General features: G+C 38.2%; 1 protein-coding gene across 5 annotated transcripts in view; it reads left to right on the top strand.

Annotated features, from left to right (window-relative positions):
• dmtn (dematin actin binding protein) overlaps window positions 1-16,008 on the top strand; it is a 39,811-nt gene that overhangs the window by 6,573 nt on the left and 17,230 nt on the right. For 3 of the 5 annotated variants that reach the window (XM_037547425.1, XM_017719482.2, XM_017719483.2), the window contains exon 2: window positions 15,352-15,434. In XM_037547425.1, the coding sequence (XP_037403322.1) occupies window positions 15,426-15,434 (9 nt within the window). In that variant the 5' untranslated portion in view covers window positions 15,352-15,425. Of the gene's footprint in view, window positions 1-119; window positions 221-15,351; window positions 15,435-16,008 lie in introns of those variants that run through there. The other 2 variants (XM_017719481.2, XM_017719484.2) reach the window with 2 other exon arrangements.

The following is a 16,008-nucleotide window of genomic DNA, read 5'->3' as shown; positions in this document are numbered from 1 at the left end:
CAACGGAGCAACGGGCCTGATTGGGCGTTGGCTGATCTCGCTCTTGCTGTGCTGAGATAAGTGCATTTCAGTTTGGGTGGAGAGAGAGAGGGGGTGGGGTCAGAGAGAGAGAGAGAGAGAGAGAGAGAGAGAGAGAGAGAGGAGCAGCGGAGAAGATGGCAGGAAGTGTGGAGCTGTAGGATTTCCCCTTCAGAGCAGCGTGGAAACCTGGCCTGAGTGGGTTTGTTTTGGCTTTATTTCCTTTCTTACTGATTTCTCTCCTTTGGCTTTGACGGCCGTCTTCACGTGTGCAATCATGGGTTGTTTTTCTTTTTTTTTCTTTTTTTTAAGTGAGGCTGGTTGAAGTTGATAGCACTGGAGCACATGAAGCCGCAGCGTGCAGCTTAAACTAAAAAAAAACGGATAAAAATTTAAGTATGTGATAGTTTTAATGTTTTATGTGATGTCACTTTTACTTTAAGAAAGCAACTTTAAACTGCAAGCTTATTAATCAGTTACTGATCATGAGGTTTATTATTCGTTATAAATATATTTACTGCAAATTATATAATATACAAAAAACAATATCAATTATAAATTATTTAATGACTACTAAAACATGTTCAGCACCTAGTAAGAATTATTTAGTGTCTTCTCCAAATTAGTGTCTTTATGAATTAGGGGTGGGCCATATGTGATATTATAGTTGAATCAAATGTGTTACATAATCATGATATTTATTGTTTCTGACAGCATTTTTACATGTGGCAGTGCTGAGGCTTTTCATCTGTTATATGTAATCAAACTTAACTTTTCCACTTATCAAAAACATAGCTTTGTGGTATGTATTTGGTGTATTCAGTATCTACTATGAAATATTCAACATTTACTATGAAATATTCAGTATCTACTAAAAATTATTCAGTATCTACTATGAATTATTCAGTATCTACTATGAATTATTCAGTAACTACTATGAATTGTTCAGTATCTACTATGAGTTATTCAGTACCTACTATGAATTATTCATTAACTACTAAAAATTATTCAGTAACTACTATGAATTGTTCGGTATCTACTATGAATCATTCAGTAACTACTATGAATTGTTCAGTATCTACTATGAATTATTCAGTATCTACTATGAATTATTCAGTAACTACTATGAATTATTCAGTAACTACTATGAATTGTTCAGTATCTACTATGAATTATTCAGTAACTACTATGAATTATTCAGTAAATACTATGAACTATTCAGTATCTGCTATGAATTATTCTGAATGAACTATGAGTTATTCAGTATCTTTTATGAAACTGATATGTGAGTTCTTTTGCTATAAGACCGGACCCAATGTGTGGTCCCTCGAACAGTGTAAAGGGTTAAATGTGGCCGTTTTTCTGCTTGCCCCTTGCTATAGAAAACCAGAGACAATTCCGTCAGTGTAGTCATGGGTTATGTGCCTTTGGTTTGGTTTCTGCTTCTCAGAACGTGTTTTATGTGAGAGCCCTGAGTGGCAGGAAGCCTGTGTGTTTACCTCATCGCTGCTGTAATGACGTTTTTACTCCCGCGCTGCTTACTCATGCACGCTAAGACCTTACGATATAAAAATCACCTCATCACTTACAACAGTGATAAAGTCTGTAAACTTTAGAAAGCTCACATCCATTTTGCTGTATTTTCAAACACAATGTAGACAGACATAAGACTGTTACTGTTCATTCGCAGAGCTGTTTGGTTTCACTGAAAACATTGTTAAACAGATGCTAACCTTACTTGATTATTGGAATCATTTTAATTTAACGGCCTGATTATGACGTTTAAAATATATCCAGTGTCCCGGCCCTATGAACACTCCAGCCTCTCAGGCTGCAGTCTAAAAGGAGAATTCCAGATATTTTTCAAAATTTCTGCATAATTCATTGGTTATAATGAGTGATTCAGAGTTTGATGTGAAATGGTTCAGATGTCTTTGTAGTGGTGATGATAGGAGTCCAGCAATGAGTGCTGTGTTGGTGCTGCACTGTCCTGTATGTTTACTGTGTCTAATGTCTGTTTAATTTATTGTATATATTGTATTGCACCTTGTACTTTTTGTTCCTTGTTGCTCCTTGTCGTTCCTGGAGGAATGTAATTTCACTCCACTGTGTACTTGTACATAGATGGAATGACAGTAAAAGCCTGTTGACATTACTTGACTTGACTTGATAGGAACCAGGGGTTCCAAAATCACCAGTGAACCTACACGTCTTCTGAGTTTCGTGTGGAATGTGACTGATGGAAAATAGTGGAAAACCTGAAATAATCAGTTTCATTTGTCGTACAGTGCCCTGTATGTACCTCACCACAGTGAGAGAACTGTAAAATGTATACATTTAGTTCAAGATTTTCTCAGAACGATAGTAACAGTGTCTCAGTTATCAAGCAGTTTATTTTAACCACTTCATTTAATCATTTTCTGTGAGGGAGCTTTGAGAGCTGGACGCCTGGTTCCTATCACCACCACTGTGAACAATTCTGACTCTGTAAGTTACTCTAGAACAGAGCATTCCACAACAAACTGCTCTGAATGACTCTGTTTACATCTTAACCAATGGTTAAATATTATTAAATATTTACACAGCATTTATATTTACATTATTTTCAACACTATACAGCCATATCTCAGTGTGGGCAATAAGAGCAACATTCATCCTAATAACTATTGTTCTAAGGTCCTTTTTCTTCCCTTTCATGTTCTGTTATTGATTTATAAGCGTTCATGAGTTTGAGACAGGCGCTCATCCTTATTAGCAGTAGCATTAGCATTATCGTTTGTTTTCTCTGACATGGATAAAGGCTTAATTTTATTGGTATCTCAGCACCAGGAATTATGATCTGTCACAGAAAACTTAAGCATGCTAGCAGGTGCCATATAGTTAGCATTTAAGCTAACCAAGAACAGGTAGTCGCTAAAATAAGGCTGAAGGCTAAGGTCAGCTAGCTATATCCGCTGCTAGCCAGTACATGGTGGCTGTTCATATGTGTTCTGGTTAATCCACATTATTCTAAAACATAATAGGACACATACTGTACATAATACGCACAGGCTCAGTACACATTTATAGTCTTATAAGAGCAATTTAGTATTCAGTGGTTCAGCTATGGCTAAACGTGTTAAGGTCCCTTTTGTTCTGTTGCCTGAATGAATGGATTGACACTGAAACATCCACTAAACTGAAAATATGTATCATTAATGCCCGTCAACATGGTTTTAAATGTTTAAATTATGCCACAGGAAAGCATTAGCTGGTGTTACATTCAAGAAACATGTATAAATGAATACAAATTAAAGGACGCGCATTGCCAAGGCGAATGACACTGAGCTAGCAAACTTGTTTTTTTTTTAGATCTTCTTGGCTATAAAACCTTCACAAATGTTGTATGAATAAACACCATGATTTAACGTTAGAGTGAACAGCCACACAGCAAGTAATGTAACTAATTTTAGCTAGACTGTGGGTTAGTAAACTGTTGCTACAATTGCTGCTGTGAAGCTAACACAATTACTAGCAGACGATACTGACCTATTGATTCTGTAAAACAGCAAAAATAAGTTAATGTTGCCCAGATGTCAAGCAGAGAGCAATGTCCTCATCCCCATCTCCTGATGAAGCTGAAGTCAGCGTCTTATTCACCAGCTTCTTGTTAAAAGTTTCCAGTTTCACGTTAAATGGTGGTCTCAGCTGATCTAAGAACTTCCTCCCCAATCTTTGTTCTTCAGATCTTCTCCTCTTTGGCTGTTTCTCAGCCGTCTCTCCTCCTTGACGATGAGTGGAATTCAGCATGTAGCATGTGCCAGATATTAGGATTAGTAGAATCCTGGAGCACATGCAGGATATATACATATATATATATACACACACACACACACACACACACACACACATGCTCACTGGCCACTTTATTAATTGCTAGTAAAAGATTGGACCCCCTTTTGCCTTCAGAACTGCCTTAATTCTTTGTGGCATAATTACAACAAGGTGTTGGAAACGTTCCTCAGAGATTTTGGTTGGTTATTTGAGTTCCTGTTGCCTTTCTATCATCTCGAACCAGTCTGCCCATTCTCCTCTGACCTCTCACATCAACAAGGCATTTTCGTCCACACAACTGCTGCTCACTGGATATTTTCTCTTTTCTGGCCGTTCTCTGTAAACCCTAGAGATGGTTTGCGTGAAAATCCCAAGTGGATCAGCAGTTTCTGAAATACTCAGACCAGCCCATCTGGCACCAACAACCACGCCACGTTCAAAGTCACTTAAATCCCCTTTCTTCCCCGTTCTGATGCTCGGTTTGCACTTCAGCAAGTTGTCTTCACCACCTCTACATGCCTAAATGCATTGAGTTGTGGCCGTGTGGCCGTGTGATTGGGTGATTAGCTATTTGTGTTAACAAGCAACTGAACCTAATAAAGTGGCCGGTGAGGGTATATTGTTCTGATTGGTACTTTGGAAGATCTGATGCCACATTTAATTCCAACCAACTCAAATCAAACTGAAGAATTTTCAGAGATTTCAATTCTCAACAGAAAAGGATAACATCATTCTCTCTCTTCAATTATATTGTTAAAAGTATCAGTTCTGGTACTGGGATAATAGCTTTGGTTTTACTTCCTGTTGGACTGAAAAGAATTGGTGGTATCGTCCATCCCTACTGTCACCCACTGAAGACCCTCCCTCACTTTACAAAGAGCTCCTAGCAGGTGAACTCAGTTCCTACAGGGAACAATGTGAAAGCAGCTTTACTCTCTAAACAGCGTCATATTGCTGCTTCGCTGGCCAGCACTGCTTTTAGTCCATTAGGGAGGGCCTGAAACATGAGCCCATCCATTTTAATCAGAGCAGATTCTCTGTGTGCAGTCTAGATCTGCACTGTGTGGACTTTAATGCGTGGATGTTTTTGAATTAGTTAAAGCTCAGAGCTCCTGAACGCCCCCACCAACTAAACTGCAAAAATGTATAGCTTATCAAGTGAAATCATCTTAAATCTAGTTAAAATGTGTAGTATTTTTCTCATTTTCTCTCAACTCCCAAAAACTCACATTGAAGAACCTCCATAATTGTGGAGTGTATGTGTGTGTTTAAATACATCATTTCTGACAGGACAAAACTTTGTATCTCCATTTTTGGACATTTTTCCCTTTTTACCATAATTGTAGAAGGCAAGTTGCCTTTTATATTGTGTCAATATTTCATAATAATTGAAACAGCTATATTTCATAATAATTGAAACAGCTAAACAAATACACCCCTCCCTTCAGTGCTCCTTCAGATGCGCCACCACCCCAAATTCATGGACCAAAGTGAACCACACTGAGCTAACAAAATTGTTTTTTTTTTAGATCGTCTTGGCTATAAAACCTTCACAAATGTAGTTTAAATATATCATTTCTGTCAGGACAAAACTTCATATCTCAATTTTTAGACATTTTTCACCTTATAATTGTAGAAGTCTGGATGAACATGGATGAACAGAAATAATCCAAAAAATATTTATCCATTTACTCCCATTTAAGTCATGAACATTTTTCCTTGTCCTATAAAGTTACCTTTGTGAAGATATAAAGTTTTGTTTCAACAGCAGTGATATATCGCTGCCGTCGGAAGAAAACCTTGTATCTCGTATTTTTAAGCTTTTGACATAATTTCAAACGACCTGTTTTTCTTTTCATTGTGTGTAAATTTCATGCTGAGTGGGTCAAAAGAAATGACCCAAAATGAATGGAAAGATGTCTGGTTCCATTGACTTACATTAAAACTACAGTATGTTTTTTCTTTCTCCTGTAAAGTTAACATTTTGGAGATACGAGGTTTTGTTCCGACAACAGTGATATTATATCTGCGTACAGATAATATCTATTTATAGATGATCTCCCAAGCAGATGCCTAAGACATTTAACATTTAAAAACAGATACTACAGAATTTATATATATATATATATATATATATATATATATATATATATATATATATATATATATATATATACAGTAGAAAACAAATGAAAAAGTATTTTGCAATACTTATAGAACAGTATAGCCACAATATTAAAATAATGCAAATTTGTAAACATGATGTTCATTTATTTACTGTATTTTCAAGGCACTGCAAGGCATATCACAATAATAACATACACTAGAATTTTGAATCCGTTTCTGATTCTTTTTGTTTTATTCCTAAAATGTGTCACGATCTCCTGCCAGCCCAGGATTGTCTGGTTTGTCTGAAGCTCCTCTGTGGCTGTTCAGCTCACTCTGAGGTGCAGTGACAGGCTGTGAGACGGTTTAATTCTCTCTCTGAAGTGAAGCTCTTTGAGGTGATGTGCAGAAACGTAATCCTACCGAACAGCTCGTGTCCCCATCTCACTCTCACCTCAGCAATGCTGCCTTAAAGTGATACATCAGCCAAAAATCCCTGATGTCTGAAGTTTGCTTATGCAGTTTTTGCACTAAAGCTAATTAGAGAAATGTAAGAAGCACAGATGAAAACGACATAGGAGCCATCCTGAATTTTGTCCATATTTCTGTCCATGTTTATAGATAACAGTGTCAGACACCACATAGTCAAGGCTGTTAGAGATTCTGAACCAATTGTGGTTGAAATTTCCCCTAAATTTGCACCAGAAGACGCACAGCACTTTTTATTTCACACAGGTAAAACAACAGATTTTTTTTCCCAGTAATGAATCCGTTAACATAACCTGTAGATGTCTTTATTCCATTGACCCACCAGCTTGATATGAAATCTGATCTTAATTTAGGAATCTTGTCTTACAGAGTCATTTCTCAAGCTATGAAATCTTAAACTGCTAATTCAAAGTCAACATTCGACTGTAATGTCTGTTGCCTAGCAACTGGCGATCCACTCACAGCTGAGAGTTAAACACGTAATCAAAATAATGCTAAAAATGTAAGTTACAGCTACGTTACTAATCCTGTTCCCACACGCTTTAGCTGAGCGCACTAACATTATTCCTCCTAATAAACAGACACGTTCAGCTCTGTCTCCTCATTATTCACCACCGTCACTTTAATATATCATCAACATTAACACCTGAACGTAGTAGGAGGGGGTGGTGGAGATCTGAGTTTGCAGTGTCTGAGATTTTTAAAACTAAAAAAGCAGACATGTCTGGGCTGACTAACATTTGGAGGGGCAAAACTGGGTAAATTTGGTGAACCACCACTTTAACAAGCGGTGGAAATTCAGGTCCCCGTGGAAGAACATATCAAATACTTAATCAAGATTTAAAGATTTCTTTCTGCAACAGCGTCGGCGCTAAATCACACCTCGTCCCACAGGGCCCATTTGAGGGGGGCTTCTTAAATTGAACTTGAATTGCGGAGAGTCTGATACAGATGGGTCCTCGTGACGCTAACAGAGCACCATTTGGTCTTTGTTGCTGCCGATAAATCACGTGAGTAGAGTGGCGTGTAGGTTAACGTGCGTGTCAGTGTTCAGCGAGATGCCCTTCATGCCTCAGTGAGCATGACCCGGGTTGAACCTCCACCTAATTAACCGGCTGGGTTGCACCCCATTGACTCCGGACGGGATTAGAAGAGAGACTGCTGAAGGAATTTGTGAGGAAACAGCAGAGACAGTGTTGATACAGGACAGAGCTGCATGATATGGACAAAATATCATATGATGATTATACTGCTGCATATTGCTACTGCACTGGAATATATTAATAACACCATAATATGACAGTTTGGTTAGAGTTTGTATGTACACACTGCAAAAAGTGATGTCTTGGCAAGTTAAATTATCTTAAATCTAGTCAATATATCTAATAATATCTAAGCTCAGCATGAAAAATATTAGATATAAATAGATTTAAGATCATTTCACTTGCAAAGATATCATCTTTTGCAGTGACTGGTGAGCCATTCTAGCCTTTTTGGAGGCCTAAGCAGGATTTTTGGGGGGTCCCATCTCACTAATATACTGTAGAATTAAATGCTAATATCAATAACTACTCCAGGCTGTCTAGGTTTTATACATTTATAACTGGCTAATTTATGAAATGCAGATTATTGGATGCTGGTTTAGGGATTATACTGTTTAACTTAAGTTAACTTAAGTATCTTTTCAGCACTCAGGGCTCAGCACGCAGTACTTCTTGCTCACCCAGCTAACTGTAAGCTTAGTTCGATCTAACCCAGGTGGCAGTGGTGACAGGATCTTTATCATGTCTCTCATGTTACAAAGCATGCAGTGGCCAACTGTATACTGTACACACAATATATATTTTAAATTCAAGTTGTACATTTTCTGTAATGTAAAGATTTTGTAAAAATTTTAAAAGTTTGGTGTGACACTGTGAGCTGTAGCTCTCATGTTTATGTCTTACGACAAACAGCTGCTTATGTCGCTTATTATGTAGAGGGCCATGCTCCAACATGCTCACTAAAAATAACACTTAAACCTGCTCAGTGTAGGCTTATGCTTTTAAAAAATGAAACAAATGTCATTACTGAGTCAGAAGAATAAATACAGGCTAAAATATAGTGAGCGTGAGCAAGTCATCCTGTAGACTGATAATGATTCAAAAGTCAGAGGTGTCAAGTTTTTCACACTACATTGTACGTCTTTTACGTATTGATGTCACACGCACAGATTCAGTCCAGTTTGATGTTTAGACCTCAAATGATCTCAAAATCAGCTTTATACTGATAGAGATATGATGACAATAGCAGATAATTAACTCACATCCTCAGAAGATGGGTCCTTCACCAAGTTTAGACTAAGATTAATATCAGTACTCTGAATTCTCTTTCAGTCAGCAGATTCATCCACTCAGGAAGGGGGTCAAAGCACAACCCTCACGACAGAATGTTCTTTTGCACGTTGAGTGCTGTTAAACATTTCGGCTGAATCCCCAAAATCCCCAAGTCATACACAGTGCAGCTTTAAATTGTTTTATAGGATTGTACATGTCATAAAAAGGCGTGGCTTCACCAGTGTACAATAGGCTTTAGAACACTGTTTTACTGCCTTGAACCAATTGCTACATCTTTATTTTTATAATAATGAGTCAACAGTCACAGAGTCAACTCCAACCCTCTGAAGGAGTCGAGAGTCAATGACTTCCAGATGTGTCGGAGTTGAAGAAGCGAGTATTTGACGCTGTTTACACCCTGTCATTTTGTTCATTCTTCATGAGTGTCTGGATTGTATCTAAATAGAGATTATCCACATACATTTTAGCCAGATTGTACACAAGTGTAAGTGCATCCGTCTTTCGGAGCCATACTCAACTGAAACCCCTCCTAGTACTGTGACTCCTCCCCCGCCGTTCTGCTATGGAGAGACTCCGCCCACTTGATTCCTCCACTAAACAGAGGCTGCTCCTTTAGTTCAGCCGTGATTTAGTTTTATTCAGTAGCTATGACCCATCTGAGTTAGTTAAATACAGTATATTATGACTGCAGTGAAAAATACAGGAGACGAATTATTAAACTGTAAGCATTGTAAGCATTGATGTAAAGCTGGTGTAAGAAAATGTGAAAGGCCGTGACAAAATGTGACCATCATCCTTTTGACTACAACAGGGAAAATGGTCTATAGAACCAGACGTTTCTCCAAGTCATTTTGGGTCGTTTCTTTTGGTCTGTTCATCATGAAGTTTACACACAATGTAAAGAGCAACAGGAATGTCCAAAACTGAAAAACAACAAAAATGGAGATATGAGGTTTTGTTTCAACAGCAGTGATATTATGTACTGTATATTGTATACTACTCTACTGTATAACACTATATATGTACACTGCGTGCTTCCATAGTATTCATATACAGTATAATAGGACAAATGATTTGACAATAAAATGCTGAACCCGGGGCTGATAAATTGTCTGAGCAAACCAGACGGTTACGTCAGTGGTAATGAATGACTGTGTTGCGTTTTGGGCTGCAGTATGTCATGAAGACCAGGGGCGTATTTGGTGATTTTATTTGGTCTACCCTGCAAAATGTGATATCTTGGCCAGTGGAAAGCATGTTAAATCTACTTGATATATCTAATATTTCTCATTTTGAGATTGCTGTAAGAATATTATGTAATTTATTTTACAAACTTTTACTTTAAGTGAAATGATCCCACCATGCTGACAAATAATTTGGCTTGTTTTAGGAAATGTGCTTTAAACAGGAAATATCAGCCAGTGAGATCATTTGGTGCAGAGTAAAAGAAATTGTCATGAGTAGTGATTTAGCTTTTTTCAGGAAGTAGTAAGTAGTGTAGTCCCGTTAAAATATGAGAGGTAATTATTAACTTGAACATTCACGCTGCTGTTATGTCTGGTCTGCTAGGAGTGAATTAATAAACATTTGCTTTCATTTTGCTTTTTGTGTTTTTCTGCTGGCCTTGGATGAGTTTCTCAACACACTGAAGAAGCTCCTCTTCAAGATGTAAATTATTCCTTAATTGCCTCAACAACATTGAATAGTCAGCTATAATTATGACCGCAGGGTTGAGGCGAGACTGCATTGATATTCAGCAAATTATTGAAAAGAACTGCAATTAACAGCTACTTGGCCTATTTTGGGCTTGGCCCTCATCTTCATTTTTGTAAGTTTTTATTTTTCTACATTATTTGTACATGCTGTGGTTTCCTCATACAGTCGAAGACATACAGTCGGGTCAGCTAGAGACGTGAAATTGCTGCTGGGTGTGAATGTGTGTGTCTGTGTGTCTGCCCTGTAATGGACTGGCCTGGGTCTTTTCTGCCTTCCACCCAAATAACTGCTGGAATAGGCTCCAGCACACCCAAGAGGATAAGCAGCTTAGAAAGTGTGTGTGTGTGTGTGTGTGTGTGTGTGTGTGTGTGTGTGTGTGTGTGTGTGTGTGTGTGTGTGTGTGTGTACGTGTGTATTTGAAAATGGCAGCTGCCCTTTACATTGTGTGAAAATGTAATGATGAATTGACCAATAGAAATGCTCGAAAAATCACTTGGAATAAAACCTCTTTATGTTGACTAATTAGATATTAAGATCATTTTTTCGTTCATCTTTAAGGTTAATGTTTTGTTTTTCTATGAACAGTGAAGACATTTGGAACAGGTTTAAACCTTTGCCTTGTGTAAAGGCTGTCCTTAGATAACTCTGGTTGGGTGCTGGAATACTTACTGAAATACTTATACTGGAATACTGGACACTACCAGAATATCCAGAGTGGTTTGTCATCCAGGTTTCTTTGCCGTATTGTAGAAATTCATGTTGGGCACATAATTCATACTACTCATTACTTTGGGGTATGATCAGTATGTGGGTAGTGTGTAATAAGCCATTTCCAACACAGCCAGTGACTGAAACTAGCCATCTGGGTGCAGCCTATCAGAAAAAGTTGGTGGGGTTTATACTGTGGACACACCCACACTCCAGTGACTGGGCCTTTCTTCTAAAATGCTCATCAATTCTAGATATTATGATTTTATGGATTTGTTATTGAAAACTGAAGCCAATCTTGACCTCAGAATCAGATATCATATCAAAACTGAAAATATGTGTACCGTGACGGCCACTAAGCTGCAGCTTGTTTTCAGGAAGTTTCCATGCTGTGCGAGTGTGAATGTTGTGTGTGAATGGCCTCCATTCTGTTTGTGAATGGAAAACTGTAAGAGCGAGTGTCTGAGCGTCACATGGCGTACAAACAAAAACCATCCGATTAGCCACTAGCACAACCCAATAAAAAGGCCTGAGTCTGGAACCAAACAGCTATTTTTTTTGCAGATAAAACATCTTTGTTTCCTTCATGTGGAAGGAAATGAGTTCAGAAGGCCTTCAGGCTCTCAAACCTACTCGGAGTCTGTTTGTTAGGCCAGAGAAAATGTGCTCGAGTCATAAAATATTCACTACATCCTCACACAAAACCCAAATAATGAGTTACAGCTAATTAGCACTCAGAATGTAAAAGCAGTAGGCTGGTTTCTCCGGGCAGTCTGCTGGTCCTTCCTTCACTCTTCGGGCTCTGGTTCTGGATTCTGGGCTGAATCATAAATTATGGAGAGGGTTTTTTGGTTGAATGGTTAACAGTTACTCATATATGCTGTACGACACAGACCGAATCAGGATCACTTCATTGGCTGAGTGGTCCTACATGTGAAAGAGTTTCAAATGTAAGGGACAGTACAGAATATAAAGAGTGTATATATGGTAAACAGTTCATACTGTAGAGCTATACTAATGTGGACATATTAACAGAAGTGTTACTTGTTTGCTTTGCTTTATATTGCATCTGTAATTATTTTCTACTTTACAGTTTCATTTATATAGAACCCCAATTCCAATGAAGTTGGGACGTTGTGTAAAACGTAAATAAAAACAGAATACGATGATTTGCAAATCCTTTTCAACCTATATTCAGTTGAATACACTACAAAGACAAGATATTTAATGTTCAAACGAATAAACTTTATTGTTTTTTGCAAATATTCACTCATTTTGAATTTGATGCCTGCTACACGTTCCAAAGAAATTGGGACAGGGGCAACAAAAGACTGGGAAAGTTGAGGAATGCTCAAAAAACACCTGTGAACAGGTTAATTGGAAACAGGTGAGTGTCATGATTGGGTATAAAGGGAGCATCCCTGAAAGGCTCAGTCGTTCACAAGCGAGGATGGGGCGAGGTTCACCACTTTGTGAACAACTGCGTGAGCAAATTGTCCAACAGTTTAAGAACAACGTTTCTCAACATGCAACTACAAGGAATTTAGGGATTTCATCATCTACAGCCCATAATATCATCAAAAGATTCAGAGAATCTAGAGAAATCTCTGCAAGTAAGCAGCAAGGCAGAAAACCAACATTGAATGCCCGTCACCTTCGGTCCCTCAGGCAGCACTGCATTAAAAACCGACATCATTCTGTAATGGATATTACCACATGGGCTCAGGAACACTTCAGAAAACCATCGTTAGTGAACACAGTTCGTCGCTCCATCTGCAAGTGCAAGTTAAATCAAATATCAACAACACCCAGAAACGCCGCTGACTTCTCTGGGCCCGAGCTCATCTGAGATGGACTGACGCAAAGTGGAAAAGTGTCCTGTGGTCTGACGAGTCCACATTTCAAATTGTATTGTATTGGACGTCGTGTCCTCCGGGCCAAAAAGAAAAAGGACTGTCTGGATTGTTATCAGCACAAAGTTCAAAAGCCAGCATCTCTGATGGTGTGGGGGTGTTTTAGTGCCCATGGCATGGGTAACTTGCACATCTGTGAAGGCACCATTAATGCTGAAATATACATACAGGTTTTGGAGCAACATATGCTGCCATCCAAGCAACGTCTTTTTCAGAGACGTCCTGCTTATTTCAGCAAGACAATGCCAAGCCATATTCTGCGCGTGTTACAACAGCGTGGCCTCGTAGTAAAAGAGTGCGGGTACTAGACTGGCCTGCCAGTTGGACGAAGGAAATAGTAATGAATCCGCAGTTTATGTTCTGTAGGGGTGTGAGGTCTAATGCGGGGTGGAGGAGGTTCTACTGGCAGGAGTGCCGGTTGTACAATCTAACAGGAAGGAAGGACCTGTGAAAGCGTTCCTTCACACACTTGAGGTGAAGCAGCCTGTCACTGAAGGAGCTGCCCAGTGCTGCCACAGTCTCATGCTTGGGGTGGGAGCTAAGAAGCAAACTGCCACATAATAAATAATGTATTACCCAACAGTAATGTTTCTCCTTCACATAAATGAAATATACATGGCATTGAACGGCATGTATATATAATATTTTAATGAAAAATACTATTTTTAAATACAATTTTTATTCAACATTTTACCAAATCCAAATAATCAGCAATAGTTCTGCTCTCTCTGTAATAAAATATGCAGTTGGTCAGTTGGTCCATCTGTCTAATTACATATAAATACATATAAATTCATGTACAAATGAATGAATGTATGTATGAATATATTTGTATATAGTCATGTGTGTGACCAGATACAGAAAAGCAAAAATAATAGTTCTCTAAATTCTAAATGTACAGGGTGTTAGACAGCATGCTTATTTGTCTGAGCGTCTGGTCAAGGTGAATCAGACTGAAGGAGACTGACCGTCTCCCCTCCCCCGCACTGCGCTACTGATCAGACAGGACGTCTGTCTGTAAGATGAGTCTGCATCTCAAACCAGCCAGCAGACAGTGACTGTCCCGCTCTGCTGCTTAGAAATGAGACCATTAAAGCGACAGTTCAGCCTTCGGGATGGCTACTGAGATACTGAGATACTGATCAACTCCACACAGTTTGAGGCAAATGTGTGATGATTTAGGCCAGCAGTTAGCACCATGCTAATCTGTGCACACAAGCCTCCATTACTTGTTAGCTACATTAGCTTAGTAGCTCCAGGGCTAAAACTAAAGAAGCTAACTTCAGACACCAAATACCTCCTGGTTGATCAACTGCATTTAGTGTACAGTCTTTAAAAATATGATTCTCCAAGAGTTCTTTAGTGAAGAAAATAGTTCTGTATAGAACCATGAACGCTCGAAGAAGCCTTTGTTGTATGTGGTTTATATACATTCCTTGAAAAGGGTTCTGCTATATTGTGAATCTTGAACTCTTTAATCATACAAAGGGGTTCTTTGAGTGTTCATGGTTCATGTTTTTTGTTTGCTAAAGAACCCTTGAAGAACCATTTTTTTATGTGTGATAAGGGGTAGGGGTAGATAGATAGATAGATAGATAGATAGATAGATAGATGGATGGATGGATGGATGGATGGATGGATGGATGGATGGATGGATAGATAGATAGATAGATAGATAGATAGATAGATAGATAGATAGATAGATAGATAGATAGATAGATAGATAGACTGTTTATATGTGCTGTAGATTTTGTGGTTTTTACTAATGTTAAGTTAATTATCTGAAACATAAGTTGTGACAGACACTTAACCTGTGTTTAAAATATTGTAATCTTTACATGTGTATATGCAAACCATTTATATCCATATTTATAGCTGGACTTCTGTCTGTACTTTTGTCTGTTTTTATAGGTAACAGTGTGTCATACATTTTGATGTGAAGGGAAAATTTATATAAATTATATTTTCAGTTGAATTACTGCTTTAAAGTGCATTCGAGGCGAGAGCCCTTTGGACGGAGTGTGCCGTGGTGAATAATAAAGGGAGTCTGATGCTGGGGGGTGTGTTGAACAGTGTGAGTGAGCGGGTGGGGGGGTGTAATTAAAGAGATTAGCTCAGTGGGCATTTCATTGGGTTATTGATATGTGCTGATGCTGTAATCCTGCTGTTCTTTACTTGATTTGCTGTGTATAAACTGCTGTAAATTTAGTGAAAGGGAAAATGAATTTTCTCTGTGTCTGTTTGTAACTCAGATCTGTGTTGGGGGTTTGATCACAGAGCCGTCCAGCCCAGACGAGTAGAGAGAGTTTTACAGCGGACAGCAGTCATGCAGAAGGTACACATGCTGTTTTTGTGTTTTAATTTAATACCTTTGTATATTTTCCTGTTGATTCTTTCTTTTTAAATCAGATTTTCTTGATAAGCTTCATATCTGTGGAATTTTATTGTGATTTGCATGTTTTGCTGAAGTGAATGTAATTTCAAGCAGTTTCATGTAGGATGATCTCTACTGATCATATTCATAAGCAAGTAATCTTTCAGTAATTTTGATGATTGATTAAGGAAACAGAGGGTCAAACTGTAAAAGCATTATCATCATGCAGACCAAAGCTAATCACTGCCCATATATAAAGAAGCTACATTTTAATCAGTGAGTAATGACAGCACTAATTCGAAAGCAGATTCTTATTTGGTGTGTGGGTGTGTGTGTGGGTGTGGGTGTGTGTGTGTGTGTGTGTCAAGATCAAGGCAAAAGACAGTGAGTGCAATTAAAGGAAGTGTGTATATACATACACAAATGTAGATAACTGTGTATTTTCTTGATTTTCTAAGTGAAAAATATTTAAACATATATTAAAAACATAAACCATGAAATATTAAATTTGTGTTTAGCATGTTAAATTGAGCAA

This window comes from Pygocentrus nattereri, chromosome 18 (genome assembly GCF_015220715.1).
Source record: "Pygocentrus nattereri isolate fPygNat1 chromosome 18, fPygNat1.pri, whole genome shotgun sequence".
NCBI classification, from domain to species: domain Eukaryota; kingdom Metazoa; phylum Chordata; class Actinopteri; order Characiformes; family Serrasalmidae; genus Pygocentrus; species Pygocentrus nattereri.
This window is presented reverse-complemented; position numbering and strand designations above follow the sequence as displayed.